The sequence below is a fragment of the Aythya marila genome (assembly GCF_965140915.1).
Source record: "Aythya marila genome assembly, chromosome: 8".
NCBI lineage: Eukaryota > Metazoa > Chordata > Aves > Anseriformes > Anatidae > Aythya > Aythya marila.
The window spans coordinates 2,153,867-2,180,474 of record NC_139049.1 but is presented as its reverse complement, the minus strand read 5'-3'; the positions used below and the strand labels follow the sequence as shown (position 1 = coordinate 2,180,474).

Here is a 26,608-nt window from a genome sequence, read left to right as displayed (position 1 = left end):
AAGAGATTAAATTCATAAATACAAACTTTCAGACTACTGCAAGTTTTTATTTACTGTGACATAAAAAGAAAGAGCTCACCTTTCGGCAATGGCTGTAAATGTAGCCTTCTACGTCAACACTAACAGCACTTGTGCATTCATCCAGAATTGCAAACTGGGGCTTATGATAAAATAACCTTGCCATCTGCAATGCAAACCAAAACTACAATAGATACAGGACCACAACCAGTATTAAAATGTGACAAGTTAAACTAAAAATCTGTGTCCAAAATTTGCCTGTTACAATGCAACAGAATTTCCTTTAATTTGGCACTTACTGAAGCTTGAAAATTTGAGTACTGTGTATTATCCTTATTATCCTTTTTTGTAAAATAAAATAAAAACTTTTGTTTATTTAAACAAAATGTAAGGAGTCGTAGAAGTTCAATGTTTCCTATTAAATCTGGAGCACAAGTAAGCCTTACTTTAGCTAGTTTTCTCAATATTCAGGTACTCCATATTTTGGTGTTCTTCTTTCAATAAATTACTATTATTTGTTAAAGAACTCTTAAAATTCAGACTGCATTTGCAATTTATATACCATATTTGTTAAGTGTTTATGCTTTTGTGACATACAGCCATTCTCTGTTTTTCTCCCCCGCTGAGTACATCCATCCAGTCCTGAACACTATCCCAGCCTCCTTCACGTTCCAAGATCTGACCAAGCTGGACGTTATCCAAGTACTCCTTCAGCACCTTTATAGAGCAGTAATAACAAAGCTTAAGTGAACTTGTTTAGAAAAAAAAAAAAGTGACTGAAAAAAGGTTATGAAGTGTTACACTGCTATGCAGATGTACAATCAACCACAACAAGCATTAGAAATATACTACATGCGGTGTTTTTAATAGTGACTTCAGTATTTTTTTATTTTATTTTTTTTAAATCTGAAGCATAGCAATTTGTCTCACTTAAGATGAGTAAATGAACTGCTCATCATTACCTGGTCAGAAATCCCTTTCTTACGTTGATCTTCTAAAGTATCTGGATATATAACTTGGTCTCTGAGAGTTCCAAGAGTCATATATGGTCTCTGTGACAAAGTCACAAACAATAAGATATGTCAAATATTTATACACACAGTCAAAGAAGGAAGAAAGAATTTTATTGTCAATTAAAGCACTTCACCTCACCTGAGGAACATAGAACAACTTTCCCCTTACAGGTTTTGTTAAACGTCCACCAAACAAAGGCCACAACTGCAAGAAAAAAGGTTTAAACTTGAGAAAAAAAAGCTCAATCACAACACTGCTTTAGACTTTTCCCTGTTTATCTGAAGGCTTCCTTACCTCACCAAGAACACGAAACAGTGAGCTCTTCCCACACCCATTTGGCCCACAAATCAGAACATTTGCACCAGATCGAACCTAAAAATGCAAAGCCAACACATTAAAACAGTAGTTAGAAAGTACTGCTGTACACAGTAGTTACACACATTAATGTGTGATTTCCAACACTAATTTTTCCCCCCCCCAACTTTAGCATCAACTGCAGCTGGAAGAAAACACGCTTCTAACAAGCATTTTTGTTAAACTAGCTTTTTAGTTTTTAAAATAGCTTGCTGAATTTTGTTTAAATGTTAAGCACGCCTTATAAATACAGCTCTTTAAATTTTTTGTTTGTTTGTTTTGTTTGTTTTCTTTTTAACTCAGACCACCTTTGAAATTATCATTTTCACTTTAAAGCATTATATGGAGTGTGATATATGTTTCTGTATTTAAAAGCTTACCTCAAAATTCAGGTCTTGAATCAAAACATCTCCATTAGGTGTAACCAATGGAACGTGATCAAACCTATTTGTATTGGGGTGTTAAAAAAGATAAAATATATCAAAATAAGAGCAGCTGCCTAAAAGCAGCTAGCACCGCATGCTTACTCAAAGATTTCAGGATTAGGGCAAGACTAGCAGTATTTCATTCAGTACACTGTCCCACTTTCCTACTATCAATAGCTAAGGAAATTAAGATAGCATTTTTCAAGAGTGTTTAACAAACCTCTTGAAAGTTTTTTTTTCCTTCATGTATTTGTTTTTTCTATCCTTCTATATCTTTGGCCTCCAAAGTATCCTATGGAAATAAATCTACATTTATGGATGCACTTGATTTTAAACCTGGTAGTATATTCCATTAGTTCTAGGACACGGAATGAAAGTCTTGTCTGCTGGCTTGTCTTTTTTTAAATAGGTCTATCACTTCTTTTCTTCTCCTACCTGCCCTGCCCCCTTTCCCCTCTGCTCCACTATCTGCTTTGCACATTGACCAGATTGAGGCTATTCAATCTCTTGATTTGCCTTACTTTACACTTTGGTTTTAGTAGTACTACTACGTTTTTCAGGATGAAAAAAAAAGTGTATTAAGAGCTCTATTAACCTTGGTAGAAGAAAAGACTAAGAATCCAGACAATGTTAAAAATACTGAAGTCATGGGAACTTTGTAAACATACTTGATAAGGTTATCAGTGTTGATAATTTCTCCAGATCCAGGTATCAAAGGCAAAGTTGGCTTTTTATCTGCATCTTAAATTAAGAAAAAAAGTATGAGAAACTGCAGCACCACAAAGAGGCACAAGCATTGCATAGTATACATCCCATTTACCTTTTTCTTGCGATACCATAGTACGCTGGTATTTGCCACTGTTCAAGTCCTTCAGAACCTGCATTAATTCCGTAATTCGAGCTGTGAAACTAATGAAAATAAACAATAATCCTTAGAAGTTTTGGAAGTAAGCTCTAATGAATACTCTACTAGGATGCCAAAGTGACAAAGTTCTCCAACCCACAGAAAAAGAAGAGTTTACATTTTAGAGTTGCACTGAGGTTCTCCAACACTAGCAATATTTGGAAGCACCTTTTCCCATTTCAGCCAAGCATTTTATACTTTAGTGAATGATTTTTCTTAACTAAAAGCCCCCAAATATTTTTGCAAAATAAGTAACACACATTTGATTTACATGTACTTGCCAATGTCTTTTCAACTAACCATTCAAACTGTATGCTGCTGCTCTCCAGATACAAAATTATTAGTGGAGATAATTAGCATATCTTCAAATATAATGTTTTTGTATAAAATGTTTTTAATTTCTAGACTTACTGTTCTGAATAAAGCACATAGCTCATTCTATTTTAATTCTACAGTTACCAGTTTCTTAAAAAGAGGTGAGAAACAGCCAAAACATAACTTTAACAAAGATAATTTCATGCAACTACTATTATGCTTACCCAGCCAATCTCGTCATTTCACGACCTGCTAGGACTATTCTGCCCAAAGCTTGAGACATTCTCAGTAACATTCTTCCACTTTGGTAGTAATCCTAGAGTAAAATAAAGTCTCTGTAGGTGAACTAATGAAGTATGCATTCGAGAAACTTTTTTAATTCTGTTCTGCTTACCTCCAGAAGTTCTGCATGGGTACTGTTCTGATGACGAGGATCAGCCAGGTTCAAAAATGGACGACTAACAACCAGGTAACCAACCACAGTGGCAAGGTCTGCAGTTTAAGGATAAATATTAAACATTAAAAGCTTCAATTAAAATAAGAATTCTCCTGTGAAAAATTTACCACCTAATTATTTATTACAGTCCATCAGAACTGGACAAACACTTACATTTGGCAATGATAGTATCAATGAAACCCATAGAGAACCGGAACAGGATGAAGTTATGTAAATGTTCCACCTGGCAAGTAACAGAAACAAAAGTGTCAGTACTTGTTTTACTTTTTTTTTTTTCCTTCCTTATTTTATAGAAATTTGATTCCAAGTATAGCTATTTCCCAGTAAGTCATGAATACCCCAACAATGCCTATGGCCTAACTGTGACAAGCTCTACATATGTCCCTGCTGGCAAAGATCTATGTTGTAGATCAAGATGATCTACACCTGAAACAAAGCAGTGAGAAAACATTAACTGTGGTCGGTGGAAAAGAATTAAGCAGCAAGAGAAAGACCATTCTGTCAGAAAACTACATTCTGCTTATAGCCTACAAATCTATTTTTAAGTTTGATGACTGTAGCAGCACAAATACCAAGCCACCTCCATTTAATATACACACCATGACCAAGGGAAGGGCTTAAAATCGAGTTCTAAATTAAACACATACAACAGAATGAGAAAGAAAGCATAAAAGTTGTGCAGCAAGAACAGAAAGAAAAGGAAAAGTGGGCAAAGTATGGAAATATGGCAAAACAAAACACAGAAACAATTAAGGAAAAAGATGGTAGAAGAACAAATAAACAAGAGGGTCCTTCAGTCCGGAACACATACTCTAAATGCATGAGAAGAGGAATCAAAGGCAAGGCAGACCTACACACACAGAACAGCAAGATAGGAATGTTTTAATTTTTAATGTGCTGAACAGACAAAAATCAGTGTTAAAAAATAAAGCTACAATTGAATTGGAAAGTAAGACTTAATCAGGAGACTTATGAGTAGAGTTTGAATAACTATTATTGCTGACACACACACTTTGGACATTTCCAATTTTCAACTTTTCCTTTACGTTCTCCACTTTCATCCCACTACATTTTTGGTATTCAACAGTTATTCTGAATAGAATAAGAAATGCAAGTCTTTTAATACAGTTGTTTGTTATTCAACAAACTCTTACAGAAATTAGTATATGACAACTTTTCAAGAACTCATATACTACAGATTTCCAAGATCCATTTCTGTATTACATAGTATCACCTTTCTTCTGACATGAACCTTAAAGACTACTTATGCAGTACATTTATAGCATAATAATTATTGTAGTTGAAATCACAGTACCAACTTGTACACAGAAACTTATTAAAGCAAAGCTGGCAATAATTGAAGTGATTTTAAGATTGCAAGTATGTAATCAGCTGTTTCAATAAACTCAACTGAGACTGAGTTAGATAAACCTTTCTCTAGCCTTTATCCTTTCACAAATCCTGATGATATACAAACAGAGAAAGAATTGAGAGAAAGTCAATGAAAAATGGTAAATTAAACTTTATGACTCACCATGATAAAATTATGCAGTTTTGCTTATAATGTTTTGAAAGATAAAGTCTTACCAGTTTACGGAAAGTTCTGTGAATGGTCTGTTTTTCTCTCAGGTTTCCATTATAGAAAGCAATTTCTTCACTTTAAAGAAAGACACAAAGAATGAAACTTTTTTTAACGGCAGCCAGAGTCAACTACAAAACACAAACAGCTGTTTTTCACTTGAAACAAGAATGAAACTTGAAACTTGTATCTTCTCACAATAAAACATAAGTTTATTGTACTACAGCTAGTTTTTCTTTCAAATTAGAAATATAATGAAAATAGGAATTATTTAATAATAATCTGCATAAAGATGTAAACACTTTCGCTCAGAACTGATTGTGTCAGACTTTCAGACCATATTCTAACAATAATAACTGACCAAGTAATTCTGTGGCATATCTTGGTAACCAAGTAAGTTTATACCTGTTTGTAATAAGCCGTGAGTTGACGTATCTGTACTCCCCTTCATATTTTTGTTCAATGATAGTCATCTTGCCAATTGGTCTCCTTAAACGTGTAAGGAAAAACCCTGAAACAATCAAGTATGCCATCATGCTAGCTGGACCCTGTAAATATGAAAAGAATAAAAAACTTACCATCTAATGCTTTCAAGTGCAACATCTGTACCCAAAATGCACAGAAAGCTTTAGTTCCTTGATACTTTCCTTCCATGTGTCTGCATTACCAACCTCTTACAATTCCCAACTCGCTCCTTCTCTTTTGTGCTGTAGGTAATGCTTTCTTCCTCCTAATTCCCTGTCCCCAAATACCCTCCTCATCCCAGTCTTCTACTCAAGTTTTTATCATCACCCAGTGCAACCTCCACCTCCTACTTTCCCTACTGATTTTACTAATAATTTCCTGGTCCTTTCTTATTTCCACTCCTTCATTTCTACCCACTTCTTGTTGTTTTTACTACGTTGCCACAGTAGTTGCTCTTTCAATCCCCTCTTCATTTCTTTGATTTATACATCTCTAAAACATTTCCTGCTTCTCGTGAGCAGTCCTGGTAGGGATCTCTTCTGGAACCTACGATTCAGAACACAAGGGCTCCCAAACAGCAAAATAAGTCTCTTAAGCCATAACACGCTTGAACATTACTGAGAGTGGCATGGAATAAAGCCAAATACATAAACTGCATTTAATGTAAACTGTCTGTGAAACTACCTATTATGGAAAGCAATGCAAAGTCTTGTAAGACTGTAAAAGTTACCTAGATTCAGCTAAGCCTTACTGCAATCCACTACTACGAAATCTACATCACGTGCCCAAGAGCTGCTACTTGTTGAAGCCTTGAAAAAATGCATTATCAGAAATCTAAGGTAAACAATTTTTGTAATGATTTGACTCATTAAAAGGAAAGATGACCTCCTAGTGATACAGGATTCAGTAACATTAGATTTCTATTATTACTTAAAATAGTTGTTTTAATTCAAGCTAAAGAACTTCAGTAACCTTGTAATACCAGGGAAAAAACAACTATTGCTCTTTGGCATTCTCTACATTTACCAAATGAAACAAAGTATGCTGGCTGGCAAAAATGCAGACTAGAATCCAAAGATAACAAATGTATTCCTCCCCCCATACACACATTAAAATTATTTTTCTTATCTATTTAAAAGAAATGGTTGCAGTTGTAGAAATGCTAGCTGAGAGCTTAATGATGTTGGCTGCAAGTCTGTAGACTGCAGTCTTAACAGAAACTGGTGTTTTGATTTTACAATTAAGTTTTGTGGATCACATGCAATTTAAAAAATATCCTCATCTTTCCCCTACTTAAAATTACTTAGGTACAACATAAAAACTCAATTTAACAGATTACAGTAGTAAATAACAGGATTTTATGGAAATTTTTATACATGGAATATGTAAGATATATATGAATGGAGCAAGCAAGGAAACAAGAAACAGAGCTCCTGCCCAAGAGCATGATTCTTACAACTCTTCTCATGTTGGAAAAGATTCCTAGCAAACTAAACATTGCGTAGTCTGCCATTTAAGAAACATTTTTAACAGCACAAGGTCTCTAATTGCTATCCTAACGCTGCCTCATATGTTCCATCAGCAAGCATATTAAGCTCGATGCAAAGAACAGCTCCCCTTTACAGAGGTTGCAAAGAAACAGGAAACTTATTTTCTCCCTTTAATTAAACTCATGCAAGATATAAGCAGTCAGGAAGAGTACTGTACTAAAGGGATTCCCAAGTAGCTGCTAGAAGAAATTGAAGAGCTTTCTTGGGTTTTATGATAGTTGACTGCCCACAAGTTGTTTTTACCTTGCGTGCCTCAAGATAGAAAGCACTAAAGCATTCAAAACACTAAACATAAATTAGTATTTTAGTACATCCTTTCAAATAGCTCAATCTATAATTAACATCTAATGTTCTCCTCAGACTCCAAACAGATACAATGGGAAACCAAAGGGAAACAGGTACAAACAAAGGGAAAACTTAAAATGCTGAAAACTCTCAAGTTACCTGAGCTCCTATTGCACTCGTGAGCTTGAAGATATACAAAACTATATCCAAGAAGGGCTGTAACAGATGCACAGAAAAAAAAGCATTAGAACACCAATGTAATATGAATATAAAGTGGTGCAGAAACTATTACCTCCCCAAGAACAGCTATCACTCTGCACTAACAGCACAGTACTGCAGTTAACCCATCACACACAGTTAAAACAAAAGGACTTTCAACATATTTTCCTGACAACATTCATTCAAGAATTGAACATCACAGAATGGCTTGGGTTGGAAGAGACCTTGAAGATTATCTAGTTCCAATTCCCCCCAGCAGGGGGGAAAGAGACCTTCCACTACATCAGGTTGCCCAAAGCCCCATCCAATTTGGCCTTGGACACTTCCAGGAATGGGGGCATCAGACAAAATACATACTATATAAACAAAGTAGTTTGCTATTTTAAGTCTGTAATAACTTCTTCTTTGCTACCCACCTACATAAAGTTGGACTACATCCTCCTCTTAACACAAATGATTGTGAGAAATATAGTGGAAAAATAATGCCATATAGTTGGTCATGTACCTGATAGAAACAATATTACAATTTGAAAGCAAAGTATTCTCTGTCAAATCTAGAGCACTTGATCTACAGATTTTGGAGCCAAAAGTTTCTGAAAACATTAACTTGTATTTTACTTTATACTTGTACAAACAACAAAGCATGAAACAATACTGCTGACATTTTTAGACTTTTTTTTTTTATTTTGTTATCTCAAAAAAAACAAAGGTTTACATGTGAAACACTGGGAAATGCTTGTTCAGCCATACCTCCCTGGCCAAAATAATATTTGCACTTAATGAAAAAGGAGCAATTGTTTTTCTTCAGAAATCTAACTAGTTGAGAAAGTATACTCATCCCTGTTTAACTGCAAAAGAACGCATTAAGTTCCTTAAAAGAAAATTTATGAAAAATTATTACGATCAACAATAACGCTTTAGCAGAGATCACAGAAACTGCGGAGAGAAAGAAAAATTACAATATATTACTTTAAACAGTCCTTTTTTCAGCACTATACCCCAGGCAAATAAGGTTCCAAGCATCCACACCTATTACTCAAAGTTCTCTCTGAAAAGACTTACCTTACTAAGGTTTGAGTACAGGTCCACGACACTGTTACAGAATTTTTCCACATCCTGGGTAAGGAGTTGATCTGGATTAGCTATTCTGTTGTCCAGATTTCCCATTTTGTAGTATGTATAAGCTCTGAAACAAAACAATGGTTAGTTAAGAGGTAGGGGGAAAAAAATCAGTATCTTGGGGTCTCAAATATTTGGAAACCTCTTACACAATAAGGGGGAAAGCAGTGCAGACATTTTATGACTGTATGGAGTCAACATCGCTCATGCTTCTGTGTGAAGAGATCCACATTAAATCCTACAGAACTGTTTAGGCTCCCAGTTGTTGTCTTGGTCGAAGCTCAGCTCCAGACTGCTGTATGCACTGGTGTTGCATTTAGAGTTAGAAAAATCTTCATGAACCCTTCATCAGCATACTTGACAACCGAAACTCAGTGCTGAAGAATATAAGCTACTACATGCAGTTCATGCATCCAATCCAGTTTGCAGGATTATTACCGCTAAATAAACTCCCGAAGTCCCTTGGTTACTTTCACCTACTAATAGGAGCAGTATGGTGTGTACTTTTTGTGTCCCATTGACAAAACGCAGACTCTGCTGTGTTTGTACCTCATGCCATATAAAACCTAGACAAACCACTTATCCTTAATAGTGATCAAAAGACTCTTCTAAACAATACAGCTACTAAGCACCATGCTACTTTCTTACTATAGGCTTAAAATGATTTGTTTTGATTCTGATCAATTTAGTTAATATCTAATGGTTTAAGAACAAGGTGCTACTTACTTTAGATATTCCTCATAGAGGTATCTGGTGAGTCTTACTCGGAAGCAGAGTTTCAATTCATTTAGACCATATTTCAAGAAGTTATTCACTAAGGAAATCTACAAAGAGATAGTATTTCAGTATTTAAATCTTCCTGCCTAAGTTAGCTCAATCAGTTTGCAGCATAGATTATGCAAACACTATGAAGCAGGTAAATTGTCCCCTTAGAGTCAACAATACTGTTAACACCAACCATACAGTGTCTGCAGGACCACTGATTTGTACCTACATTTTTGACAACTCCAGTTCTCAGTGGGATTCACCACATCAAAAGATCTAATATAAACCAACATTCAGTTAACATATCTTTAGCTTGGATAAAGATATAATAAACATATCTTGATCATTTAACAATCACGACTGTAAAACAGTCGATTAATTTTAATGTACCTGCTTTACAATATATTTTATCTATTCAGTAGTAACAATTACTTTTATGTGGCAGGGGTCAGATGTTGACATGCTGAAGGAAAGATAGTGAGGAAAAAAATTAGAAAAAGCTGTAAGAAATTTAAAATTTGAAGACTAAAGAAATCACTAAAGAAATCAATTCAACGGTATCAAAAGCACCCTAGAACTACATTGCATTTTCTGACATAACTTTTTCTGCATAATAGCATTCTGTGGATTGGATGATGTTTCAGCAATCTGTTTAATACAGATCCTCATGTAAAACAACAATTTCCCATGGATTCTGAGACACTCATTTTAGGTCTTGTCCTCAAATTCTTAACATTTAAAATATTTTCTCCTAAAAGAATGACAAGAAAAAACACTTACAGCAGGCATTGCGGCAATGAAGTTGAACAAGTATTTCTTGAAATCTTTTCTGCTGCGACCAATGATAGCACTGCAAACAACCATAAGCTAAGCATTATTTACAAAAGAAACAAACTAGTTCTTAGGTGAACAAATTCTCAGTGGACCACATAGCAGAGGAAAAAAAAAACATGGTGAAGACATCTAGGAGGATCAAGTATGACAAACTTCCGTAAGTTAAGTGATAACTGACCCAATGCAAGCAACTATCGGCCTTCTGTTCCTGCAGTAACTGCTCCCATTAAGGGCTCAGCAATACCAGGTCACAGAATACCACCAGTTCCTTTCCTTCTTTGACCTGGTCAGGCTGGGGTGCTGCAGTAGCACTCATTTTTTGCAAGTTTGATAAATGTATGAAATTGAAGAAGTATGACAAAAACCCAGTAAAAATATGAAAGAGAAGAAAAAGGCAAAAAAAAGGAAAATAGGGTAATAAGGAGCAAAACTGAGAACAGAGAATAGAGCGTACCAATTGTTGCATAATAACCAGTTGTCAAATCCCTTTAAGTGGACAGGAGATACACACAGCTAAACAACAACTACCTGTGACTAATTAAAAGAAAAAAAGGATTTTTTTTAGCCTTATCTGCAAAGCATTCCCAAAGAAATGCAACTGCATGTTCATTTTCTTGAAAATTTTCAAGCTAAAATTAACACACTAACACTTGAAAAAAATAAATTTAGAGATATTTTTTCTTCTAAAAAAGCAAAAACAAAAAAGTAAGAAGCAAAATGGTAGAGGGAAGAAGGCAGGGACAGGCACACAGAAGAGCATCACGGAAAAGAATCAATATCCATTCTACAAAACTCTACAAGTCTCTCCTGTAATACTATGTCATTTTGAACTTTAAAACTATGTAGTTCAAAAAGCCCAAAATTCTGTTTCAGATCTATAATGACCCGTACATTGACCTCACTGGAAATTTACTATACCACTATTCCAAAGTACCCTCTAGTCAGTGTACACAAAGTGACGAAAAGACTGAAAAATCATTTACTAAGAGGTAAATTTGGCTTAAAAAATAAAATAAATTATTCTGCTATTAGGCACTTTCAAAAATTATTTATTTTTCCTTTTCCAAAGTAGAATTCTCTCCCCTTAAAATCATGACTATATGTGTTTCCAACTGCTTATTAAAGCAATAAGGAAGGAATAAAATGTCTGAACCAGTCTACACTCCCTGTCATACATCAGAAGGAATATTTTAACGAAGTTTATAGATACCTTTCAATGACTGTTCCATTTTGAATCATCCAAATATCACAATACGTGCGGACTACCAGCATCACAGCAATAAGCAGCAAATAACCTGTCTAGTACAAAAATAGAAACTTAAAAGTTAAACAGTGGATAAGAGTCACCACATTTTTTCTTAGCTGTCCATCAAATCTCTTTGCTAGTTTTAATTCCTCATGAACTTTAGCTTTCCAAACCCCAACCTGGCATGCCCAATATCTCTACGCTCTTTCTCAGTAGTCCATCCCTGCTTCCACTTTCTTTGTGCTTCCTTTTCGTATGTGAGCTGTCAGAGCTCTCCCTTTTCATCCACGTTGCAATTTTATTTTTTTTTTAAAGCAAACTTAAGTGATCTGGAAACCATGACTAAGATCCTGAGGCAAACAATCTTATCGTGCTAAATTCTAGTTTGCATAGCTTTCCTGAAATGCTGTTAACAGACTTTCTTTGCAGGGACAATTTGACTTCATGGTAAGATGGCCTACACGTAAGTTACAAAAGCAAAGTTATGGACGAACAGCACACTATTTAGAGATGTGAAGCACTTACAGGGAGAAGTGAACCACCTTGCATTGAATCAAGCAAAACCTGGATGCTCTTTTAGAACATATGCTGCAGGCAATAGTTACTCGCTGACAGCCAATGGCTTACCTTGCAATTTTTTGCACCTTTAGTGATCTAACATGCAACTTTTTAGTTATCTAACAACCAAACATGAATGTGGATTTTTGTATGTATGTGTTATGTTGCTATTTTAAAATATGTATTACAGCTTGGTCCTATCCAAGCAAGATATGTTTTCACTTAAAATCTAGTGCAATTGCAAGAGAAAACGTGACTCCAAAACTACTCATTTTTATTTGTAACTGTAGGCAATGCTTACCTCTTTACAAAGTGGTCTAGGGACCATTATTTTCAGAATTCGACATATTCTTGCAATAAACACTCTGTCCACCATTGCTCGCTCCTTCTTTCCCTCTTTCTGTTCCACATAGAACAAGTAAAACAAGTAAAGTAAGTTTAAATTATGCAATACTTTCCCTATCCTCATTATTTACAGCTACTTTCTTTCTACAGCATTTGCAAGTTTTCCTGCCGATTTAAGACACAAGTTAAATGAAACTTACAAATTAGGTTTGTATGCCTTAACAGCTACCAGAAATGCTAAGAACTAAGCCACCAGAACAAATTGCAATAGGAAATACATGTAGCTGCCATGATGCTAAATTGTATTTCAATTTTACATTAAAAGTAATACACAAACAATGCAGGCCACAGCATTAAAACATCCAATTATAGGTTACAATGCGATTTGCTCTCTCTTAAATTTGCGTGTCTCTGGAATACATCATCTGCCAGTATTTTTAAAGATGTATTCCATCTTTTCTCTAGACCATCAACAGTTTAAAATCCTTGACTATATAGCAGTAACATGCTTCAAGTGGACCAAGCATTTGTTATTCCTTTACTTCTCTGGGAGTGCACTACACTGCTTTTGAGAAATAAATCTACTAGACTTAACCACCCCCTCCCACACTCAAGTACCTCTTTTTCATGTGTCAGTTACTTTTTTTTTTTTTTTTTTAAATCATATAGCCCTATCTCCTGTCCCAACTGAGTATTTTAATAAAGTAATGGTCCAGATCTTTTCTTTTTCTTCTACAGTTGTGACATAAGGATTCAGTCCTGAAAACAGACCAAAAGGGCATATGTGTGTACTTAAAACAAGCCCTGTCTTATTAATTTAATACTGCTGTCTTTGCTACCCAAGATGCGTGTGAAACAGAAATTTTCAGTATCCATAGTAACACTGTAACATGGAATCCGAAAGAAAAACCTAGAGAAACATAGTGAAGACAAGGAAAGTAGAAAGAAAAGCTTCTGTTTCACCATTAGTCAATTTGGACAATGCTATCAAGCACTCATCTTTTCTCTTTTCCGACTCCCCTCCAATTCCCAAGTATTATTAAACCCCAGAAGCTTACACAGAGGGTCCAGGCTAATCTTTTTATTTGCTGTTCTCAGATGCAACAACTGTAAGCTCTGAGCCCCAGCAAGCACCAATTTACTCTGAATGCTCTGGGAATAAGCCTAAGCCTGTTTTCCATAGGAAGATGACAGCCAGAGCTCTGTCCCTTTCAAACAAACATGTATGAATAGAAACTACAGATAAAACTTCTGTTCTGATAGGATGCTTTACGGTAAGTGATAAAAATATTTTAAGAATTTTTATGCACAAATTCAAGCCAGTCCAACGAACAAAGACTGCTGTCTAGGTTGTAAGAAGCATCCCACTACAAAATCACTGCTTTATTTGGAACAGAAAAGACAAACGTGGTATCTGATGTGCAACGTTTCTAGGGATACCTGGCTAAACGTACCTGACGTTTGAGCTGAACTTATTCTCCTTCCTCTTTAATCACGTCTTCCCTGTTTCTACCTTGGCGTTGAACTTAAATTAATTCCAGTATTTTCTTTCCCACAGGTATTTCCTTACACTCTTAATACCTCATTGAGTACAATTACATCCAAGATAGTTAGGAATAACAGACAGATAATTAAAATTTGTAAAATAGCTATTGGTCTGTGAATCAATTCTTTATGGCAGATACTGCAGTAAAGGTCTGGCGAGAAGCTAACATGATGATACTTGCATGCATGTTAGTAAATATCCAGTGCAAGCCTCTTCTCCAGTTTTCAGCAAAGACTGAAGTATTTGGAACAGTTATCAATTCATACCATGACAGGACTCTATACTTCTAATCATGGGCTCTGCCCTTTGTGTTAACTGTTGTATTTTAGCATTGGGAAAAAAAAAAAAAAACTTGACTAAAAGGGATACACCCCTTTGAAAATAAATGAGCACACACAAATCATGAAAATGCCAAACCTCCTATGAGAATTACTTCTTAGAAATGGTCAGACTACATCACGTTGCATACTTTTTTTTTCCCGTCTTAAATAGAAAGCAATTACAGATGCTACCAAATCTACAGGCAGCTATTTGTTGCTAAGCATGTAGACAAACTTACAAAACTAGTCCTTAAACATTCATAAAGCACGAAGAGATGAAAAAGCACATGGTACACATCAAGCTCTAATCACATATGGCTGAAATTTGCATAAATTTAATTCCTCTACTTGTTTCACCAATGCAAGTCTGAAGGTATCATGCAAGCCACATTTGCATCATATCCATCATAGTGTCCAAAATAAAACTGTTGGGACTGAAAGTCAAAAAAAACAATAGCATTTAAAATTACTACAATAACATCACATGAAGGAATAGTTACCTCATTGTTCTGCAGTGATTGTTTTCCACTTCTTTTACTGTAGAAGAAAAATAAAGTATTTTACTTTTTATTAGTACAAAGTTCATAGCCTTGATCTCTACATGCAGGAGACAAAAACAAAAGCTTGCAATTTTATCCCTATCTATTTATTCCAAAGCAGCACAGTGTCTTCACAGTACAACTACCCTTTGTGTCAGACTTACATGCTACTTCTATACTGTTTCCATGAAATGCTACCCCTTCTGCCACTTGGTTTCATGCAGGAAACCTACCTCTTTCATCTCCAAGTTTGGCTTCACCTTGTCTTTTGTAGCCTGAATGCCCAGTGTTTTTATGCCTGTAACACACTTTGTTCATATGGCTATGAGGTTCCAGTGACTACAAATGAAATTACATGAATGCAGATTCAGCAATCCAACTTCAATGTTTCACACTATCTACACAAGCCAAACAGATTTGTTTTGCATGGTACTTTACTTTCAAATAACTCATTTTATTACATGTGAAGATTATTTTTTCATAAGCCTGTGCTGCAGGGGGGAAAGAAGTTAGATCCTGTGAAACCAAGGTTCCGTAAAGATGCGCAATGGAAGGGGAGCTGGTTTTCTTTCTGCCCTTTTTTCTTTCCCTGTGTCTTCTAGAGCAATTAGAGGAAAAACATTTATCAACTCGTACTAAACAATCATCCAAAAATACAATGGTATTCTTTTTTCCCCTTTTATAACAACGCAGGCTGGTGTGTAATACAGTTCCAGTTCGCCTTCCTTTCTGACCATTCAAGTATCCAATAAGCACATGAAGCCACAGGGAGAGTTTATGCATTATGGAGTTTAAAAGTGAGAGCTACCCATATTATGTTGTAAGCTACCATATCGTACAAAACATTATCATTAGGCTGACCTCAAAACTGCAATATTCATACAGTTGCAAGACAGCACCTAGGAAGTGAGAGGGCAGCAGAAACCAAGTAAGGCGCTGTACTTCTGCCTACAACATCGAAACAACTGCAGGCTGCCCTGTGACCCGTTACCCCACACCTCTGCCAGCACCAGCACCTCGCACTGGTGCTTCAAAGCACCATGACCAAAGTACCTAGGATGAAACTATGGCTAGTTTAATTTGCCATGATTAGACTACAGATCTGAATGCTATTGACCAACGAAGAAAAGTAACTTAATTACAAGGAAGGAAGAGGCAAGGCAGCAGAATATGAGAAAAGAAGAGACCAGAAAAGTGAGAAGGAAGAGATGCCAGTTTAACAAGAACTTAATTAAAGGTAATGGTGAGACATACACCTGAGAGGAGAAGATAAAAATCTTGTAAGACTACTTGTGCAAAACACAGAGCAAAGAACAAGACAGACAGTAGATGGCAGACAGGAGAGATGACTGCTGGTACTAGAAACTTCTTTCCTGCTCAACACATCTGTTAATTTTTCAAGGTACAGAACAATAACCTATTTTTAAAAATGCCCTAAGTATGGATCCGATTAGGCGTCCAATCACATCTGGTTTGGGACAAGGAGAAAAGCAGTACTCTATGGAGTTACTCTTAGTACTCTTAGGATCAAACTAAGTGGGTATTTTTCTGGATGATTCATGACTTGCAGTAACACATAAATCCCACCTTCATTGCTTCAGGGCTAGCCAATGTTTGAAGTCACAACATTCAATATACAACTATTGCTCCTTTAAAAGGATCAGGAGTGAATACATCAAAACAGTAATATCAGGAACATGGGGCCCAGAACTGTTGTGGCAGATGAAAACCTTTGATGTATTTATTAAAACACTTTTTCCTATAGTAGCTGTAGAGAAAAATTCGGTAGCTGAAGTGACTGAACTCATCTGAAACTGGTTGTTCATTAAAGGAAAAGAATTGTCTAGAAATAGTGATCTTATATTTGTGAACTTACATTTAATTAATTTTTATCTTAAACTTTATATTTGTAAATGCTAAGTATTTGTAAATTGAAAACCTGATGAAAATAGAGCTTTAACAATGCTTTTCCTTTTTAAAAGATCATGTAAGCTCAAAACAAGACAGAAGACAATCTTATGTCTGATCTGTGGATTGTCTAGATGTAACTGGCTACGCAGCTCCATAAAGTTGTTCTCAATATTAACAAAACTAGTCCATTGTTACTTTACAGAGTAAAACTACTTGGCTTTCAACAAAGGACTCTGCCATAGCTCTGCGTGGAATAAACTGCAGAACTTTTCTTCCCAAAGTCTCACTTCTTCAGTGAGACTGAGAACTGGCGCTACTCCAGACCCCATTATACTATTGTACAAGTTTGTGTGAGAGAATTGTGGTTCCATTCCCATTGAATTTAAAGACCAAATTAGTCAGCAAGAATGCAACAAGAATATCTTGTTGCAGCAGAGATCTCTGTCATTTGAATTGATGCAGCTGTATTACTCCAGCCCTCTCACTGACTTGGTGCTGGAGCATCACAAACCTTAGCGTTAAAGGAGGGTAACTGCTACATGCTGTCCAAATCCTCTGCTGCAAGTGACTTCTCCAGGGCAGGAGTCATGTTTGAGTAGTAAGGGCCGATTGGAATAGAAACATTATGCTGCTTTTTACTGCCAGGTTCATCTGAGAGATGACCCTATCCACACACGCCACCCTCCAGTCTGAGTTAAATGGTGCTTTTCATTTGAACTAATGGACCTGTCAGAGGTGGGCCTCAAAGCCCAAGTGGTGCTGATGCTTCGTGATGTGGCAGGATACCAGATATGGGTACAGCTCGGGTTAGTACAGTTTACCGTATAATTATTCAACTAGTAGCTGCCTGAATTGTAGGAGTAGTATCGAACTGCAGAAGAGCTCTATTTCCAAGCTGCAGCATAGCTGCTCTCACTCCACCACACGATACTGACATGAAACCTTCCTGAGAGCGTACATCCTGAGGCTGACTGGCTGTGTAATGAGAAATACCAAGTAAAAGCAACTTCCAGACAGCATGGATGGAAGTAATGCTGGATTCAGCAGTGACGCGACAGATGTCCCGTAAGGAACACACTTCAGTTCCTCTTTACCTTGAGGTCTAAACCGTGCAGTGACCTGTCACCATTCATTTTCCACCTTCCCCCCTACAACAGAAAGACTCCCTACACACTTTATAAAAAAAAAAAACTCCAGAGAACAGTTCCCCTGGGACATTAGATTTTATAAAGCAGAATTCAACAGTTAAATTACAGAGAGCAGGAGAACACAAGACCTTGTTTTAGTTGACAAAAAAAAAAAAAAGTGACAGAATAAGGGTACAAGAATAAATACTTAAGAGCACCTACAGCAACAAAAATAAAGCCAAAACACTATGGCATATGCCATAAAGCAAGGACATCCAGCAAAGTAAATTATTAAGTTTTTGAACTTATGTATGCCTAACTTTGCAGCTTAAAAACAATGTGATTTTAAATTGAATCATGGCAGTTTACAGATAGAATATTTTGAAAGCATGATTCAAACACAAATTAATACAGTAAAATTAGTCAAGACTACACAGAAGTTTGTATATTAAAATGCCCTACTAATTTATTCCTCCAAAATAACAAACCTCGTAGAAAAGTAAAGCCTAGCTTTTTTTCTGTCAGCATACAAGAGGAATAAAGACTTCTGTAGCAGAATTATTCCTTAAAACTCATCTCCAATGGCTGCTTGCTCTTCCACTTTCCCACCTGGAAGAGTTTCACATGAACTGAAACTAAGGGTACTGCTGGAGAGTTAAGAAAAAAAAGGCCTACCAGCACAGTAATGAAATAACTGGCTTCACTAAGTAGCAAGTGGATGACAAGCAGACAAACTTCCAATGTAGATCTTGCTTTGAGTACACACTTGGATTAAGTGACACACTGAGGTCTCTTCTACTCCGAATTATTCTGCAATTCATTCTATGTTTCTACATCTTAAAAAAAAAAAAAAAAAAAAAAAGAGAAGGCCAGAAGTACAACGAGACATGTATCACACGAAAAAATTTCAGGGAAAGCAACATCCCCTATGTAGCCTGCTACCTGTTATTTAACTGCACAGAGCTTTTACAGCAAACGTACATATAGCAAGCCAAGGAAGCTATCAGCAGTACCGGGCTAACAGCTATGCCAAACTTGTCATTTATATACGTGTGGTTACTGAATAAATAACAACTCACTAAAATAAGCACATAGTTAAGTACTTACCTAATAAATAGCAGGTAATAACAACAAAACACCTTTCCCCAGCATCAAGAAACATGATGAGGTAAAAAAAATGCAAGGTATTTTATAGAAACTGATATGGTTTCAGGACTGTGAGCAGGCATTTGGCACCTGATCCCACTTTAAAGGAAGCAGCAAAGCACAAAACCTGAAGATGATAATACTGTGCAATTTCAACTTGCAAGTCAGTGTTGGTCACTTGGTCTTGTGCTTGCCTCTGTATTTCCTTATCAGTAAAACTATTCTTCCTAAAGAAACAGGCTGCAATGGTTGTTACTTAAAAAGGATCACTCTCAACACTACTGCAGAAGAAAGTGATTTGAGAAGCACTGGGAAAAGTCTTCCAGACACTATCTAGTTACTGAAAGGTCTCAGGAGTACTAATAGCTCTGTGGCATTTATTAGCAAACAGGAAAGTTAAAGAATTACAGCTTCTAGGATTACCCATCTGTTTCCAGAATAAAGTTCATTTAAGTTCTGCGGAAGCAACGTACACCGAGCTAGGCACAACCACGTGGTATTGCAGATGAGATAAGCAAGTCTTCCAGTTTAACGATGGGTGAAAAGGAAGTTTGGGGTTGGAAGTGGTATGCTGTGTGTAACTGGGGAAAAAAGCACAAAGTTCAGGTCATGCTACCTGCCTTGTGTGGAGTCAGCTACCAAGCTTCTGCTCAATGCAGGACGAAGAAGAGTGTCTGTTACAGGGGTGAATGGAGCTTTTCAGATGGCTGTTACCTGTAAGCAGCTCTTGTGTTTGTCTTTTGCAGACCATGCATGATTCTAGGTGCAGTTTTCAGTCCATTTCATAGTTGGAATACCACTCTGACGTTGTAAAGGCTGAACAAAACTCAAACAACTGAAGACTGCATGCACTGTTACAGCGTGAAGGAGTAACACGTGTTGAGAACCGCGGAGCACGCACCTCCCGGCACAGTCCCTGGCAGACAGGGTCACGCTGCACACGGCGCGAGAGGCAGCAGCAGCGCAGTTACCTTGGGTCAAGGGCATCGACCTTGCTCAGAAGCACGGGCACACTCTGAAAGCACGCCCACTTACACAGGACACCATGAGCACACACAGAAACCAAGAGAAAATTTTCTTGGCTCTAGGTTGCAGCATAACCAAAAATAATGTGAGAGAATGCATTCAGGCAAGCAGGATGAGGACTGAGAAGGTCACAGACAGCTATGTAACTGCAAGCCCAGCGCTGACTCCTCGCTGCACGGGAAGTTTCTATACAGATTTCAGAGGGCAGACAAGCAGCACTGTTCTAGAGGAAAATGTCAGTTTCAGTAGAAGCCTGTATCTCAATAACAGAGTAACATGAAGGAAAAAGGCAAAAGCTATTAGTTTTTCCATAAGCTTGTGCTTTGGCTGTAGCGCTCGCTCATGTACAACAGTGGAAAAAGACTTGTAATTCATTTCCTACTTCCTGCAAAGTGAAGAAGAAATCTGCTTCACACTATTACACACTCTTAACACTAGATTTGGCATAGAGAGCAGTCATTTTATGCAATTTAGTAAAAGAGAAACCACTAATTAACTACCCAGGCTCCAAACAAAGGCAGTTTGAATGCTAGGAGTAGACCCGAGTCATCTGGTTTCTCCTGTCTCCTCAGCCTCCAGGTAAACACAGGTTTCCTGAGCCCCCAGGCAGTTGTTTTTTCCCTACAAGATTAGATTTTAGGATTACCAGAAAAAGCATCTATCTCTATGTTTCAGCATGCGTGGTGTTTTATTTTTTACGTCTGGTTTTGTGCACACGTATAAAGTAGTGGACTGACCAGTCCCGTTCCCATTCTGGATAGGCCTACCTTCATGTAGCTGCAGTTTTTCTTGACACTTTCTTAAACCTTCTCGCAAAAAAGCACAGATTCTCTTCACAGCTTTTACATGCGTGTAAGCGGTGTATTCATCTGCTGTAACATAACCTCCCCCTTTTTGTCAAACAGCCCTGGGGACTCCAAACCGAACAGGCCCCTTTGTGCTAAGCACTCAAGCCAGGCTCTCCGAATCCAAAGAAACAAGGCACGCTAACAAAAGAGAATAACTCACACATACAAATACAAAATTAAGAAAAAAAAAAAAAAAAAAAAAGCGTGACTTGCTTTAAGTTACTACTGCCACTTGTTAGGTTTTAACTTCTGTATTTACATTTCCAAGCATCTGTACAAGTTTTTGTCACTTCTGGCTGTGCTTGTACCGAGCACCTGAGAGGCAGCGCCACGGGTGACACCAGCAGCACGCCTGCTTCCACTGCCAGTGGCCCAAGGCCGGGAAGCCCAACGAGAGGTGGGCACATGGGCAACGCACCTCCTGAGATGACCTGTGTACAGCCCTGTCCGATGCACACTGCCTCAGCAGCTCTGCTTATTCCTCTCAACACAAATGAGCCTCTCCCATTGCTTTAGGCAGACCCAAGCAAACGCTCTTCTTCCCTTCTGCATTTTTTTCCCCACACAGGAGGGACAGAAAACACCTGGATTTCAGAAGTTGAATTTAAAGAAAACTAAATATCCATACTCTGGCATCACCTTGGATTGTAATGGATATATTAGGTGATAGGGAAGGCCAGTGTGTCTAAGAACAGATTTTTAAAATGTTTTGTTTCGGCACCTTGCCGTTTATTATAAATTCCTCCTATATTCTCATTTGCTAATCTTACAGTTCCAAACTCTTTGCCTTAACTACCTCCTAATACTCCTTTTAGTCCCTCTTTCAGCAGAAACCTGTAAGTGTTAAATACTTAATCTAAGTACATACTCCATTTTTTATAAGTACTGTATTTTAAACTACACAGAAATCAGGAACAATTCTTTCTGGAGGGACTCACAGACAATGCCCAGCTTTTTATGTAGCACCCACTAAAATTTTATTTTTGAAGCAATCAAACCTTAGGCAAATATTCTGCTTCTTGTTCTAGGCAAGAATGTCTAGCATTTAAGACAAAGCTCATAGGGGATGAAAGATAAAATATTAACTTCATTCTGTCTTATTTCAGTACTTCTATTACTTAAAAACACATTCCAAAACCCAATCTTCTCAGACCTTGCTCAGTAGCAAGGTCTTGGGCGTTAAACTTTTTTTTTTTTTTTTTAATCTTACAGAGGACAAAGTACAGACCTGATCTGACTTCCACTGGTTTTCCTTTGTTCTTTTACTCTTTAAATCTTTCTTTGATACTCAGTAGTGAAAAAAATAGTACCACTAGTCTTTAAAACCGATTTTACAAGTAATTTCCCATAAACAGAAGCAAGATTTTTTCAATTGTCAGACACAGATGAGTGCTGCAGCCACTTGTGCTTACAGAAAGATCAGGATTGACTAATGCCACAATTAGTTTTCCCTATTCCTGCATTATATACCCAGAATAACAGTTTCTCAAAAGAGAACTTCTTATAACTCTAAGAAGACTGCAAATACTACAACCAAAGCCATAATTGCATTTACACATAACTTCCTCTCTCCCAGGATATGAAAGCTTTTCCAAGGAGCCAGACTTTTTGAGGACAGCAACTCAAATGGAGAAACAGTGCAGATGTAATTTATTTCTACACTTAACTTGAGGAAGTAACGTGGAATACTAGCAACTTATTCACTACAAGCAAACAGTTCTACATCATGCCATCTTGGAGGATTTTAGAAAGTTGTGGTTAAAATATATCATAAACTACAAGGGATGCCACCTCTCAGTCCTGCAAAACTGATGAGCAATGTAATAGGTACTACAGAAGAACAGCTGTGGCTAATCTAACTAACACTAATTAAGTGATCTTTGACCTACTAAGGTAGGTTAGCATAACATAAGGCTTAATTATTTATACCTTACTACTTGATATGAGTTGTACTGGACCTTGCCCCTATTGTCTGACAGCAGAAATGTAGGTGGAAGTTGTCTCTTTCTCCTCCTCTAATTTCTACAGTTGACTATTCCATATCACAATTAACACACAAAACGAAGTCTGCATAAGATAAGTCTGTTCTTGTTATGTTACAGATTTAACAGATACTTGATTTGCTAAAATATGGTGTTTTTTTCATTTGCATTCTATATTTATATTACTTCTTAATGTTGGTCAGCAGTGATACTGAACTATTGTCAGCATGCCAGCAGACATGAAAAAAGAAGTTATTCTGGGAAAGCATGACATAATAGTGTATCTTATTCTGATTTTAAGTATTTATACTTACACATACTTAAGGTATATATATTTAAGCTACACTAGGAACAAAGAAGTTTTGCAGGTAAAGTTTACAGTTGTACCTAGAACGCTTACATGATTCACTTGAAAGTGAACAGCAAAACACTCGTCTGCAACATCTTCAAATTTCAAGTCTGCAACATTTACCTTTGCCTTTAAGAGGCTCACAGTCACAACTTCACCTTTCCGAATTCAAGAAGCTGAAGTTCATCTCACTCTAAACAAGACAACATTTTCTGGCATTACATACTAAGGTGAACGAATTCACACACGTAAAACTGAACTATCCCATAGGTTGCTACTACTCTCACGCTTTTCTGAGCCAACCTCACGCTGCAGCTACAATACAGTTCTTATCCAGGCTATGTAGATTGCCAGACAAAATCCTTCCCCTTTTGAAGTAGTAAATAAATTTGGGCCAGCCATACTCTCTTAACTTCTCTCTCTCTCTCAAAGACTCTGAGGAAAAAATATAACACAAATTAGAGGGCACACTAGGCCCTGGAGATTTTTTTTATTTTTTTTTTTTTATCATTACTGCCTGATGGTTTACCACTTGCTATTATATGCCATACCATATACCAGCACAAGTATGCTGGAATACATAAAGATTTGGCACAGTGACAGTCCTTCCCAAAAGCATGGTATAATTTAAGTTAGCAACAAAGCATTAGGAAATGAATGATACATGAACTAATGAGACTAAATGAGGACGAGGCAATGGTAATAAGTGGATGCTTTTGTCTAGGTGAGTGGTGTAGGCAAGGTAGCTTACTTACCGCCTAGTCTTGATAGGTAGCATTCTGCAAGGCTCCTGGCAAGATTTGCCACACAAGGAAACACGAAGAAAAGAATGACAACCAATGGCAAAAAAAACATCTTCAAAAACAACATTCATGCAGCAGCAGAGCTCTTTTTGAAAGAGCTGAATGGTGGACGTAGAGCATGGAATCTACAGCCACAAGACAGTAGCAGAACTAAGAACTACGCTGTAGAAGCATTCAAAAGCACAAACCAACACATACACACAGGTGGAACAATCTAGTTGATACACATGGTACTTATTTTAGCAACTACATTTTCTACTAGATTTGAGGAAAAAGAATAGCTTCCTCTTAAGAGGAAGATTACAGCCGTAAAGATAAAGGATTAATTATCTGGATGACTGAAATACAGATAGAAGAAACAGGACAGATCAGGTCAGACCATCTCAACTCCATTCAACTGCTGAATGTAATTTATCAATCTTCTCCACTTTCCAGCTGTCACTAATCCTGGAGCAGCGCTTGATATGGCCAATACATACGAACACCTCAGATTTTAACACTCTACCTAGCAAAATTAGATAATCCATCCAGTAAGAATGCATTCTAAATACGATCTTCAGCGTAAGGCTAATGCTCAAGGTTCAGCATACACACCACCCTCAAACTAATAGCGGCACTGCTCCTGTCAAATCCTGCAGATCAACATCAGGAGACCTGCAACAAAAACACGTCATGGGGACAACCCAAGTAAACCTTGCATGAAGGTCTACTGCTTATTATTTTATGTCAGTATCATATACCAGCACAAGTGTGCTGGAACATAAAAAGATTTGGCACAATCTTGAAGGTACAATGACAGTCCTTTCCAAAAGTATACTATAACTTACGTTAGCAACAAAGCATTAGAAAATGAACAATACATGAACTAATGAGACTAAAGGTGGACATAACCCACATCACAGATTTCAAAGGTAGGGAGATGACTTTGGACAAGTTCTAGTCTACTCTACCAACTCAATACTAGCACTTGGAATATACTAAATGTACTTCCAAACTACACTGGGCCTCCATCTACATTTGAAGATGTGCTCCAAACTGACTGTAATCTAGTGTGTGCTCCTCAACAAAGGGAGAGCAAGGTAAGTGTGGACAGTCAGGAGGTTCTCTTTAAAAGCACACTCCTCATCTGAAGAATCTGAAGTAGATTCTCCCAGAATACCTGTTTGACCTTGTCTTTCTTACAAACATCGTTACCATACATTAAGCGTGAAAATCTTGCATTATAGTACCAATAATACTCCTAGCTCACCACTTTCAAGCCCTTCTATATATATAGCTTTTCACCTTTTTACAGTGTTATTTCACTAACATCAGTAGAGATACTTGAGAAACACCATCCCTCCCTATGAATTTGATAAAAGTGTAGCTCTGCTTGGGACCTCACTTCTATTCTCATGGAAGCGACAAAACGTAGCAAATTCTGTAGAGGGCTACGCTACCAATCACTCATGTATGTTATATGACAAAGTTACCTAACTTCACAAAGCTCTAAAGATATCGTGTATACGAAAGGAGTTAGGCAAAATAACACTAGACTGTTGCTTAACTGCAGGTATGTTATTACTTAAGTCTGTTGGGTAAGCCCATTTCACCATCAAGATTTAGCACTGGGATTAGGTTCTAGCAACCACACAGCATCTAACTGTACCCCTGGCACACAGCAGGCCTTCTGCATGCGATCAGCGAGCTACATCCCCAAAGACACCGAAACCACCAAAGGATGGAGCCGGGAGCACATCCCTGAGCACGCTGTGGTGCCTGGCGGAGGGCTGGCAGGGGCACACAGCCCCTGTGCAACCCCCTCGGCGCTACGAGAAGCGGCCACAAGCTGCGGGTGCGGGCTGTCAGCCTGCCCCACCGCCGCACGGCCGCGCCTGAGCGACAGCTCGGCCCCACCGCTTGCCCGCTCGGGCCTCCAGGCCGAGGCCGACCCCGGCTCCGGCCCCGGCTCCGGCTCCGGCTCCGGCTCCGTCCCCGTCCCCCGGGGCCGCCCCGTCCCGTCCCGCCCCGCTCACCCGTGCTGCGCGGCCGCCCGCCGCTTGTTGAGCAGGCAGAGCAGGGCGCAGGCGGCGGCCGTGGTGGCGCCGGCGATGGCGGAATGGCGCACGGTGAGGTACTTGCTGTAGGCGGCCATGGCGCGAGAGCAGGCGCGGAGCCCCGCCGAGCCGAGCCGAGCCGAGCCGAGCGGGCGCTGGGAATGCCGGGACGAGGGGCGGGCCGCGGGCGGGTTGTGCAATGGGGGCGACTCCGGGCGGCTCCGGCCTCGGGCCCCGCCGCAGCGCCGGGCCGCGGGCAGCGGGGGAAAGGCGAGGGGGAGGCTCCCCGGCCGCCGCCCCGCCCCGCCTCGCCCCGCCGCCGGGGCCGGGCCTCCTCAGGGGCTTCCCGGGTTCCGGCCGCGCCCAAGTGAAGCTTCCCGAGAGCTGCCTTGGGGGAGTTTTGCCCTGCGGAGTTTCAGGGCCATCTCTGTTTCTGCATAGTGAATCACCACATACACTTTTCTTTCTCATTCTCTCTCCGCATCCTTGGTATCATCAGGCATATGGGGGCAAGTTTATTTTT

At 38.3% G+C, this 26,608-nt stretch overlaps 1 protein-coding gene across 1 annotated transcript in view; it reads right to left on the bottom strand.

Annotated features, from left to right (window-relative positions):
• Nucleotides 1–26,347, bottom strand: part of ABCD3 (ATP binding cassette subfamily D member 3) — a 30,017-nt gene extending 3,670 nt beyond the window's left edge. The window contains exons 1-21 of the mRNA XM_082765857.1: nucleotides 26,065–26,347; nucleotides 14,819–14,855; nucleotides 12,409–12,507; nucleotides 11,514–11,602; nucleotides 10,250–10,319; nucleotides 9,431–9,528; nucleotides 8,648–8,771; nucleotides 7,526–7,582; nucleotides 5,472–5,614; nucleotides 5,075–5,144; nucleotides 3,641–3,710; nucleotides 3,425–3,522; nucleotides 3,255–3,346; nucleotides 2,632–2,720; nucleotides 2,480–2,552; nucleotides 1,767–1,830; nucleotides 1,327–1,404; nucleotides 1,171–1,236; nucleotides 981–1,070; nucleotides 616–735; nucleotides 80–184 (exon numbers count right to left, since the gene is read on the bottom strand). Of these exons, the coding sequence (XP_082621983.1) occupies nucleotides 80–184; nucleotides 616–735; nucleotides 981–1,070; nucleotides 1,171–1,236; nucleotides 1,327–1,404; nucleotides 1,767–1,830; nucleotides 2,480–2,552; nucleotides 2,632–2,720; nucleotides 3,255–3,346; nucleotides 3,425–3,522; nucleotides 3,641–3,710; nucleotides 5,075–5,144; nucleotides 5,472–5,614; nucleotides 7,526–7,582; nucleotides 8,648–8,771; nucleotides 9,431–9,528; nucleotides 10,250–10,319; nucleotides 11,514–11,602; nucleotides 12,409–12,507; nucleotides 14,819–14,855; nucleotides 26,065–26,183 (1,851 nt within the window). The 5' untranslated portion in view covers nucleotides 26,184–26,347. The remainder of the gene's footprint in view (nucleotides 1–79; nucleotides 185–615; nucleotides 736–980; nucleotides 1,071–1,170; nucleotides 1,237–1,326; nucleotides 1,405–1,766; nucleotides 1,831–2,479; nucleotides 2,553–2,631; nucleotides 2,721–3,254; nucleotides 3,347–3,424; nucleotides 3,523–3,640; nucleotides 3,711–5,074; nucleotides 5,145–5,471; nucleotides 5,615–7,525; nucleotides 7,583–8,647; nucleotides 8,772–9,430; nucleotides 9,529–10,249; nucleotides 10,320–11,513; nucleotides 11,603–12,408; nucleotides 12,508–14,818; nucleotides 14,856–26,064) is intronic.
• Nucleotides 26,348–26,608: the final 261 nt, after the last annotated feature.